Source organism: Piliocolobus tephrosceles, chromosome X (assembly GCF_002776525.5).
Source record: "Piliocolobus tephrosceles isolate RC106 chromosome X, ASM277652v3, whole genome shotgun sequence".
Classification (NCBI taxonomy): Eukaryota; Metazoa; Chordata; class Mammalia; order Primates; family Cercopithecidae; genus Piliocolobus; species Piliocolobus tephrosceles.
The window spans coordinates 93,593,392-93,605,038 of record NC_045455.1 but is presented as its reverse complement, the minus strand read 5'-3'; the positions used below and the strand labels follow the sequence as shown (position 1 = coordinate 93,605,038).

Below are 11,647 nucleotides of genomic sequence, written 5' to 3'. Positions count from 1 at the left end.
ATATAATATAATATAATATAATATAATATAATATAATATAATATAATATAATATAATTCCATTATATTATATTCACCAGAAGCTAGTTACTAAGGCCAGCTCATATTCAACAGAGGGAAATTCAAGGGAGAAATATGTCAACCAATTAGTAGATGTATTTTAAAACCACCATACTGCTCACTTTTCTAAAATCAAATTCTTCACCAAGAGTCATTATCTATGAAAACAACGCAGAAGAAACATGAAAAATTTCAGAAGCTTAAAAAGAAGTTGGAGAAAGTAATAGTAAATTTTAGAACTCATATGAAAAGAAATATGGTGGGAAGAGAAAAATTTGAACAGTATAAAAGGGAGATAAAAGAACGAGCAAGATAGGAGACAATAAAAAATTAGAAGACCTGAATCTTAGAGATTCTTAGAGATTAGTTTATTTTTAGAAACTAATCTTAGAGATTAGTTTATTTTTCTGATGGAGGTAAGAACACATACAGAGAGCTGGAGCTGAGGAAGGTCCCTGTGTTCTGCGTAGCCGACTTTGGCGAGATGCTAGAGTGAAGGGGCAGAGTATGGCAAGTGATGAGAGATGAGGCTGAATAACGTGACAGGAGCCAAACTGATTTGGGCATTTTTACTCCATGCTAGGAATCTGGAACCTTTCCTGGGGCCAAAAGTAAACCAATGACAAAGTAAATGACTGGAGATTTAAAATGTCACCTGTCATGTGGCTGCCTCTGAACTGGAGTAGCCTGAGTGTTACTAGATGAGCCTGGAGTCTGTCTCTTGGCCTTAAATCACCACCATAAACCCGGGAAGTCAGTGATTCATTTGTTTTCTGAGAACAGTTTCAGTGTGCCGGCTGGCAGGTCCACAGGGATAGCAGAAGTGAAGAAAATGTAGAGCCAGAGGAAAAAAGATACACAGACTTCTTGAGCCTTCTCTGAAGCTACGGAACATGATGAATTAACGACGGGTTAAGTATACTTTTCATTATAAATGTTAATGCTTTCACATCTTTCATTAGTGGTATGTATGAAAAAATATTTAACATATTATCTATAAACCAAACAATAGAAAGGGATGCCATTTACTATTTATAGTTTATTTCAGAAATCAATGAATTTAATTTAATTAATAAACATTGGTAACATACCTTTTTGTATCTCTGTAGTTGTACTGTCTTGCAACTCCTGCTGCATCTGTAATATGTAAAATATTATTTATAATGTTTAAGTTAAACAAGAGACATTATTTTGAGAATGATACATCATTTATTAAATCTTTCATATAAAAATTTCAGAGGCTGGATCAAACTTGAGAACTGCTTAAATAAAAAAAAAAACCCATAAATAAAATTCCTTATTTTAAGTTTAGATAATAGAGAACATATATGTGTTATGCGGTTTGGATTAATCTGACAAAAATACAATTAATATTGGCATACTGAAATAGTAGATACTTTGTGGTGATAATGATGTGATATCCAATACCTCCACAGATTTTAGGTATAAAGACATATTTTCCTAACAGGTTTAGGAATAGTTTGAGAGACAGTTTTCCATACCGCTTCTGTGACAAAAACCTCATAGATAGGCTTTATAAAATTAGTAAATGACAATAGCATCATCAGACAGGCCTTGTAGAATAACTCAGCATCAGATAAAGGGAGAAGCCTTTATTGGAGGAATCTTATATTATCTTTCATTAACGCTACGTAAAATGTACAGTTTTACATGACTTGAACTAAGAAACTACTAATGTTATTATTTTCTTTTCTTACAAAAGCTCTTCTCCTAAATATTTCCTATGTGTAATAGATTTTATTAGTTCGTTATACCCCAGTCACAAATACTTTCATAATACATACATTTTACTTAGATTAAAAATCAAATACTTTTCATGATAGATTGCTTACTGTTACCCTTACAAAAGTAAGCTAGAGAAAAGGAAATGTTAAGAAAATTATAAGGAAGATAAAGTATATTTACAGTACTGCACTGAATTTATCAATACTGTAAGCTTACTTCATATGTTTCTGAGATGAATCATCTGTCTGAAAATGCAGGCAAAGATACAGATCTCAAACTGTGGTACATGTCAAGCAAATCAGCTTTTTCTTATAATGTTATTTCTCTGCTTCTTGGAAGCACTTTATGCATCGCTAGTGGTACTTTCTTTGGGTTCTATGATTTACACTATCAAACTAAACATGATGAAAAATACAAGAAGTCCTAGCTACAGCATTCAGACAAGAGAAAGAAACAAGGGGGATCTATTTGGAAAGGAAAAAGTAAAATTACCCATGTTTGAAGATGACATAATTTTATATTTGGAAAACCTAAACACTCCCCCTAAGAACTGATAAACGAATTCAGTAAAGTTGCAGGATAAAAAAATAAACATACAAAATCAGTAACCTTTGTATATACCAACGTTGAAAATCTGAAAAAGAAATCAGAAACTGTTGTCATCTACAATAGCTCAAACAAAATAAGATATGTGGGAATACACTTCGCCTAAGAAGTGAAAGATCTCTACAGTGAGAACTATAAAACATTGATTCAAGAAATGGAATAGGAGACAAAATTGAAGATATTCCATTTTCATGGATTGCAAGAATCTATATTGTTAAAATGTCCATCCTACCCAAAGCAATCCACAGTCAATGAAGTCCCTATGAACAAATAAACATACCAATGATATCTTCACAGAAGTAGAAATAATAATCCTAAAATGTTCTGATGGAATCAGAAACACCCAGAACAGCCAAAGTCATTCTGAGCAGAACAAAACTGAAGGAATTACATAATCTGACTTAAAATTATACTACAGACCTATGGGTAACCAAAGCAGCATGGTAACTGGCATAAAAAAAGACACATGGACCAGTACAACAGAATAGAGAGGCCAGAAATAAATTCATACATCTACAGGGAACTCACTTCAACAAAAATACCAAGAACATACACTGGTGACAAGACAGTGTTTTCAATTAACGGGGCTGTGAAAATTGGATATCCATGTTTAGAAGAATGAAACTAGACCCCTGTCTCTCATCACACACAAAAATCAAATGCATTAAAGACCTAATTCTAAGATGTCGAACTATGAATCTACTGAAAGAGAACATTTAGGAAACTTCAGAACATTGGTCTGAGCAAAGATTTCTTGAGTAACACCCATGAAGCACATGCAACCAGAGCAAAAATAGACAAAGAGGATCACGTCAAACTCAAAAGCTTCTACACAGCAAAGGAGACAGCCAACAAAGTCAGGAGATAACCCACAGAATGGGAGAAAATATTTGCAAACTATCCCTCTGACAAGAGATTAATAACCAGAATATATAAGGAGATCAAACCACTCAATAGGAAAAAAAAAATCTAATAATCTGATTTTAAATCAGATTTAAATCTGGTATTTGGGCAAAATATCTCAATAGACATTTCTCAAAAGAAGAAATGGCAAACAGGCACATAGTGGCATACAAATGGCAAATAGGTATATAGAAAGGTGCTCAACATCATTGATCGTCAAGGAAATGCAAATCAAAACTACAATGAGATAACATCTCACCCCACTAGAAAGGGCTTTGATACAAAAGACAAGCAACAACAAATGCTGGCAAGGATACAGAGAAGAGGGAACCCTCATACACTGTTGTTGGGAATGTAGATTAGTACAACCACTATGGAGAACAGCGTGGAGCTTCCTCAGAAAACTAAAAACACTGCCGTATGATCCAGCAATCCCCCTTTACCAGTCTTTGCTCCTGTACCCCATCAGGAGAGGCAGACGCCATAGCCAAGTATTATGAAGAGGTGGCTCAGCAGTTTGAGAAAAGCAGCATTATTTCTACATATCTGTCAGTTCCAGCTGCTGTTATGCACAATTATATGATGGATCCAGTGTGGAAAGATGTTAAAGAGAGCATTTGGGTATTTATCCAAAAGAATGGAAATCAGTATGTGCAAGAGATAATTGGTACTTCCAAGTTTACTGCAGCACTATTCACAATAGCCAGGATTTGGAAGCAAGCTATGTGACCATCAACAGGCAAATAGATAAAGAAGATTATACACACACACACACACCCAATACACACACACGCACATACACACAATGCAGCACTATTCAACCATAGAAAAGAATGAGATACTGCATTTGCAACAACAATGAAGGAACTAGAGGTCATTATGTCAAGGGAAATCAGCCAGGCACAGAAAGACTTCTCCCTCATTTGTGGGAGCGAAAAATTAAAACAATGAAACTCATGAACACAGAGAATTGAATGAAGGTTTTACTGGAGGTTGGGAAGGGTAGTGGGGGTGGGGGTAGGTGAGGATGGTTAATGGGTAAAAAAATATATAGTTAGATAAAATAAGATCTGCTACTTGATAGCACAACAGGGTGTCTACAGTCAACAATAATTTAGTGTACATTTAAAAATAAAACAGTATAATTGTAAGCTTTGTAACTGGAAGAAATGATGTTTGAGGTGATGAATACATTTACCCTGATGTAATTATTATGCATTGATTGTATGCCTCTACCAAAATATCTCATGTATTTTGTAAATATATACCTACTATGCCTCATACAAATAATTTTAAAAAGAAAACGACATGAGTACCATGAGATCACTTTCACCGTGAAACATGATTTCCCGGCAAGACGAACTCCTCCTGTGGAGACGATGGGCGTCGCCTGGCGTTTTAAGTGCATACCCGCAACACTGGAGCTCACTGCAATAGCAACAGGAGGTGGCTATGAGAACATAATAATAGTGTAATTAATACTCGATTAATAGGCTGAGTTTGAACACACAGGCACACAGCATGGACACTGTAAAACTCGTAAGTGGGACCATATTATATGCAGATTGTAGATTTTGGCAATTTGACTTTTTTTTTTTTTCTGGGGGGAGACAGAGGCTTGCTCTGTCACCCAGGCTGGAGTGCAGTGGCATGATCTCGGGTCACTGCAACCTCTGTCTCCTGGGTTCAAGTGATTTTTCTGCCTCAGCCTCCCGAGTAGCTGGGATCACAGGCACCCACCACCATACCCGGCTACTTTTTATATTTTTAGTAGAGACAGGGTTTCACCATATTGGCCAGGCTGGTCTCGAACTCCTGACCTCAAGTGATCCACCCACCTCGGCCTCCCAAAGTGCTGGAATTACAGGGGTGAGCCACTGCACCCAGCCTGCAATTTGATATTTTTACCTGTCTTCAAGATCTTTCCTTTCTCATGGAGATACTTCAATTTTTATAAATATAGCTACACGAAATCTTTACATGGCTTCAATAACAAACTTGGCCTCTTTGGAAGAGCACTGGAACACAGATGCCTTAAAAGAATTCTACATAATGAAATCTATTCATTATTCAGCATTTTAACAATCACAATTCAACAACTTACAGTGATCTGAAGGTCCTCAAGGTCCTAAATGACTTCTGAAATTAAATTATGTTCAGTAAAAAGCTGCTAAACTCTTTAGGTTTTGTATAAACCTAAGTAAACTACAATTTTGTTGCACTAAAATAATACCTATCTTAAAGGTGGTTTCCCTAAACTATTAGCCAATCTCTTTCTCTAAGCACTATTTTACCAGATTTTCAAGTTGATAAAAATAATGGTTATTCTCTCATTTGGTAAATACCACTTTATAACAAAGAAAACACTTCAAATACAAGACTTTATTTGTTTATTAATAAAGTAATTCATTATGACTTTTGAAAAAAAAGAGTTGTAAAATGTTCTGCGTACATGTCAATGTAGGTTAGGCCAGCCAAAAGACAAAGCAAAGCGTCAACATTAAGTCACAGGCTAGGATTATACAAGTAAGAACAAATACACGGCTTATGGTACTTGTTAGGTAAACACAACCAAACTAAACTGTACTTCCAATCTGTTTATATAAAAGCATATTAAAGCTCACTTTAAAATAGTGTCCATCTTTTCTTTTAAACAGGCATAGACTCATTTGCAGTCATGTACAAATATACCTAATAGCTTTCTTCATCTTTTAATACAAGTGCAATTCCTTGCTTCTTTATGCAACCTAACAAAATAATATAGAATGAAGTCATTAGAAAAATATGAACCTTTCTGAATCTATATTACATTTTAATTTAAATCAGAAAATACAGTTTAGATCATATGAAACATATGGATTTCAGACATGTATTATCTGTTTCTAACAGATTATCAGAGATGGTCTTTATTTTGGCTGAAATGCAAAAATATGACTTTCTTAATAACAGATTAGTTAAAAATACATTCCATTGATAGCAGTGCTAGTCCCTAGAACAAAAGGTAAGCAAAACTTATTTGTAAGTTACTGCCTATTCAATGCCCAGAATATGTAGATCCTAACTCTAAGCCCTTAATATACATCTGTTTTAAAGATAACTGAAAGGAGATCTCACATGCCTGATAATCCTTAATTTAAACAGTCCTGTAAACATAGTCAAAATCTGCTAATAGAAATACAATTCAAGTAAACATTGCATATTTGATTTAAATCACCTTACAGTTAAATTCACTCATGACACATTGGATCATAACCACTAATATGTAAAAAGTTTTTAAAAAATCATCCTCACGTATAGATGAAAATAAACTTTGTAAACTTGTTCATTTAAAATAACTAATGTACTGCAGCTGCTCTTTGGTTTGGCATGGTTTTAGGTACTGAATATTTAAGTAAATTTGTTCCCAGGTAAACCACGTCTCCTAATTTGTTTTTAATGGCAATGGTAAGCCCTGAACTTCATTTTTCTTAAGGTGTCATCACAAATGTTCAAGTGTTTGAAGGACCAAAGATAGTACTTATAAAATTTGACAGGGCTTCATTTTGATTTTTTCTCCCCAAATAGTTGATAACAATAATCAATACCAGTTGAAATACCAAAGAGGCAGCCTTTCCCTGATTCCCACACCACTTGTAGGCCTTTGCTAGAATGGCCATTAATACGTATGAATCAGTTCAGCTAAATATTATTTAGAATGTGGCAAAATGCTGGCTGTAAATTAAACCCAAGATAAATAATTCAAAGGCTTTAACTGAAAATTTCTGAAAAGATGTTTGCTGTGCTATTATAAGATGTTAAATAACAAAAATTAAAAGAACTGAGAAACACTATACTACCATGAAAGTGCATAATAGTGAAGAAGAAAATAAAGTTTCCTTGGCGTTAGCCAGGTACATGCAAATCTTTTGATCTGAATGTAGAAATACTCACAAAAAGTACCAGGAGAACATTTCTGAAAGTAGTCAAGTATGTTTAAACATTTATCTCCTTATAATATGCAAACTGCCAAACTGGGAAGTTACGTTTTTAGTTGGTAGTTGATATATATATATTTTTGAGATGGAGTTTCACTCTTGTCACCCAGACTGGAGTGCACCAGACTCCCGGCTCACTGCAACCTCTACCTCCTGGGTTCAAGTGATTCTCTTGCCTCCACCTCCCAAGTAGCTGGGAATACAGGAGTGTGCCACCATGCCTGGACAGTTTTTGGGTTTTTTTAACTTTTATTTTTAGTAGAGAGAGGGTTTTGCCATTTTGACCAGGCTAATCTCGAACCCCTGACCTCGGGTGATCCGCCAGCCTCGGCCTCCCAAAGTGCTGGGATTATAGGCATGAGCCACCATGCCCAGCAATAATTGATATCTCTAACTCTCATTCCAGTTTGCTAGAATCGAGATTATTAAGACTAAGGAGTTGAAACAAAGGTAGAAGAATCCATACTACAGTATTCCAAACTGTGTTTTCAAAGCTAACTCATTCCTTTGGTCCAAAGAGAAAAAAAGTTGCCTCCTTTTAAAACCTAGTATTAGTATGGCTGATGGAAATTAGACCAAATTATAAACAACAAATTCTAAACCTACAGTAGCAACCATAAAATTTATGCTGTACTAGGAAATGATAGAGCTATTCCTAGTGTATTGTTGAGCATATAGAAGGTACTCCAAAAAATTTACTGGGGCCGGGCGCGGTGGCTCACGCCTGTAATCCCAGCACTCTGGGAAGCTGAGGCGGGTGGATTATCTGAGGTCAGGAGTTCGTGACCAGCCTGGTCAACATGGTAAAACCTTGTCTCTTCTAAAAATGTAAAAATTAGCCGGGCCTGGTGGCGTGAGCCTGTAATCCCAGCTACTTGAGAGGCTGAGGCAGGAGACTCTATTGAACCCAGGAGGTGGAGGTTGCAGCGAGCCAAGATCCCACCACTGCACTCCCGCCTGAGAGACAGAGCAAGACTGCCTGGAAAAAAGAAGAAAAAAATGTACTGGGTGAATGAAAGGTGATTTTGCAAAATTAGGCATCGCAGAATGTTAGAAGTCATCCAGTCCAACTCGTCCACAACACCCCCTCCCCTGCAGTCCCATTTTATAGACAGGAAACTCCAACCTGCAGTACTCACAGATGCTGCTGAGATTCATCTCCACCCACCAACTGGAAGCAATCGATTATTTTGCGGGGGGGCGGGGGGTGTGTGTCTGACTAAAAGGTGTAAATGAGGAGTAACATTTCGACATTGTTTATTCTGTACTTTTCTTTGGAGTTAACGCAACAACTCCTGTCGCTTAGATTAGATTTAAAAGGAAAAAGGAGAAATGTTTCTAGGCATAAAGGGGTTGCTGTTAGAAAGTCAGACTTGAGACTGTGCATCTAAGAGTAGAATCCACTTCTCAGAGACTGGGAATGTAAAATGACCACTCAGGTTAGACTTTCCAACTGAGAGCCAGGAGGAAAACTTATTCTAAAGTTTTTTTGCCTAGTTTGAATTGCATTTTAAGTCACTGTTTTAAGCTGTTACAGTATTACTGTAAAAAAGTTTCAAAATAATTTTTAGTCATTACCTACCCTGAAATTTGAAAGTCAAGTCAATAGCATGCTTTATTCTAACTACTGGTAAAACTCAAACTATTCTTTTTTTAACAGATTACAATATTCCTCTTAGCTTTTCTTCTGGACACTTATACTTCTTCCTACTGTGTGCAGTATTTCTCCAGCACATGTACCTTTGTGTTTCTCTGCCCATGTACATACCCCTGAAAGTTCAACAACAAAAGTGATAAAATAGCAGAGAGAACCCAAAATAGTTCTTATCCTGCCGAGTTCCCTTTAAGCCTTGGGCACTTGTTCCACTACATGGTTGTATTAATGCTTATAACTAAGCTTTCGATGAATTAGACCAATGTGTTCTATGTTCTAAATGACATTTAGATATCTGAATCCTTCTGTTATAGCCAACAATAAAAGTTATTAAAAATGTTGAAAAGTATAAAATAGCAATTATAAATTAGCAAATACCCAATTTAAAAAAGCATTTTCCTTATATAGTACAAGCAACAGTAATTGGAATATCATTCACTTTCAGCCACCATTTGTCCGAGATGTACTTCACTTTCAAGTTTTCAAGCTTGTGTTTTTAGAGTGAAAATGTATATGGATACTAATTCTAATAATGTAATTCAGGTATCAAAAAATACATATGCATGTTAAAATGTGATGACAGCTCGTATTATAGCATCTCATAACAGGTAAGTATTATTTCCAGAATAATATTAAGTCACTTTTGTAGCTCTAAGTCAATGCTGCACAAATGGACACTGAAGATTAAGGCATCGTTCTGCTCTGGAGTAGTGCTTCTGTGGATCCCAGGAACTGTACAAAGGCTTTCTTTTTTAAAAATATATCTTCTGTTATACTTCAATTATTTCATTCCATTGATCATTTTCTTGCACATGAAAATTGAAAATATCAGTCTATAATGTTTTCATACACCTACAAAAAAAGAAACAAATTGTTGGTTAAAACTTGATTTTTTTATTTCTGAAAATATTTACTAAATGGTTCTGTGGGCTAAGGTACAAAGCTACTAATATAACAAGATGGAATATAAGTAAGTCCTTAACACTACTAATATTATAATAATAAAGATTTTTGTAGCAGTAAATGAGGGGGTATTACTTTCTTCCCCTGAAGCAATCAAAAGAGTATTTTAAAAGGGAGAATCTTACAGTACTCCCAGACTGCTAACTTGGACATCATTTGAGAAGACATCTGGTCCACGTACGCTGTCCTAAGACTGGTGCAAGATGTAGAAAACTTCCCAGAGCAACTGTTAAAAGACCTGCAGCTGAAGATTCTCAACCACCACAAGCATCAGCAATTCTTCCGCCCACACTAAGAAGAAACGTAGCCCTCGGCCTGAGGGCTTGTCCGGACACCAAGCACTACTCCACGGCTCCAGCTCTTGGTGACGTGGACCTGGCTCACGATCACCGTATGTGGGTCATACAGCTCCTCTTCTGACTGCAGCCACTCTGCCCAACGTGACCTCCACCCCGAGTGCCTGTGATCTGACTCTGTCCTGGGTCTTAGGCTCTGGCTGCATCCCTGCACGCAGGCTCAAGGTCCCCTGCAAGGGCCTAACTGCTGAGGACAAGCCCACAAGGGAGGAAACAGATGCTCCTCTAGCTGACACTCCAGATAAGACGCCTTCAGAAAAACAAACTCTTGTTATACAGGAACAGGATGATAAATGTGTTAAGCTCCATGCTTGTGGTAATTTACTACTTAGCAATCTTCTCTTGCTGTGTCTTTTACAAACCATATAACATAAATAAACCTCTTAATTCTTTTTTAGAATCTTTAATTTTGGTCATTTTTCTCTGGGTTGAATTTCCTCAATAGTGGACAAAAGTCGCTTTTTTTTTTCTTTTTTTTGAGACAGGACCTTGCTCTGTTACCCAGGCTGGAGTGCAGTGGTGCCATCTTGGCTCACTACAGCCTTGACCTTCTGGGCTCAAGTCATCCTCCCACTTCGGCCTCCCAAGTAGCTGGGACTGCATGTGTGCATCAACACAAACCTGGCTAGTTTTTTATTTTTTGTAGAGATGAGGTCTCACTATACTAATATAAGTATCTCACCCAGGCTGGTCTCTCACTCCTGGGCTGAAGTGATCCTCCCACCTTGACCTCCCAAAGTGCTGGAATTAGAGGTGCGAGCCACCTTGCCTGGCCACCTTTTTTTCTTTAATTAATAGGGTACTGTTTACTGAAAAGGCCAGTGGTCCACATACCAGTCCTAAACTATTTTTATTAGTTTCTTCATTAATTTACCAACAAATAGTTGCTAAGATTGTGCTATAAGGAATAAAGAAAATGAGATTTTGGCAGATGTTATATTCCAGTCTTTCCTGTACTGCCTAATTTGGCTGATACAATTAAAAAGACTAAAAAAAAGAACTGCAAATTGTTTAAAGATTATGAAATATGAAAATAAGCTGCATTTATTCAAGGATTACCTTTACACTGTCTTACCTTGCTCTTATTCAAATGGTTAGTTATGAACAAGTGGTACTCAATTTTCTATTGCCACTGTTACATGGTTATTTGTCCCTGTAAGCACATAATTATGTATGACATGACCAAAATAAAAAGAAGTATTAAGTTTCTGGCTAAATGGTAAAATTGATTACAGCAAAAATGACTATTATGTAAATACAAAATAGGCTTATGGTGTCAACTATTTGTCTTCTTATAGAACCCAGAAGTAAGTAAAGAGCTAACATTAGGAGTCAAAAACTTTGATTTTATGTTTATCCTTGTGGAAATACCCACTGGCTTTAAAG

The 11,647-nt window shown here is 36.3% G+C and overlaps 1 protein-coding gene across 8 annotated transcripts in view; it reads right to left on the bottom strand.

Annotated features, from left to right (window-relative positions):
* Positions 1–5,681: 5,681 nt before the first annotated feature.
* Positions 5,682–11,647, bottom strand: part of ZDHHC20 (zinc finger DHHC-type palmitoyltransferase 20) — an 89,983-nt gene continuing 84,017 nt past the window's right edge. For 3 of the 8 annotated variants that reach the window (XR_002726064.3, XM_023190653.3, XM_023190654.2), the window contains one exon: positions 5,682–9,794. Coding sequence is in view for 4 of the 8 variants with exons in the window: in XM_023190653.3 (XP_023046421.1) it covers positions 9,787–9,794 (8 nt within the window). In the remaining 4 variants the exon portion in view is untranslated. Of the gene's footprint in view, positions 9,795–11,336; positions 11,415–11,647 lie in introns of all 8 variants that reach the window. The other 5 variants (XM_023190652.3, XM_023190650.3, XR_002726062.3 and 2 more) reach the window with 4 other exon arrangements.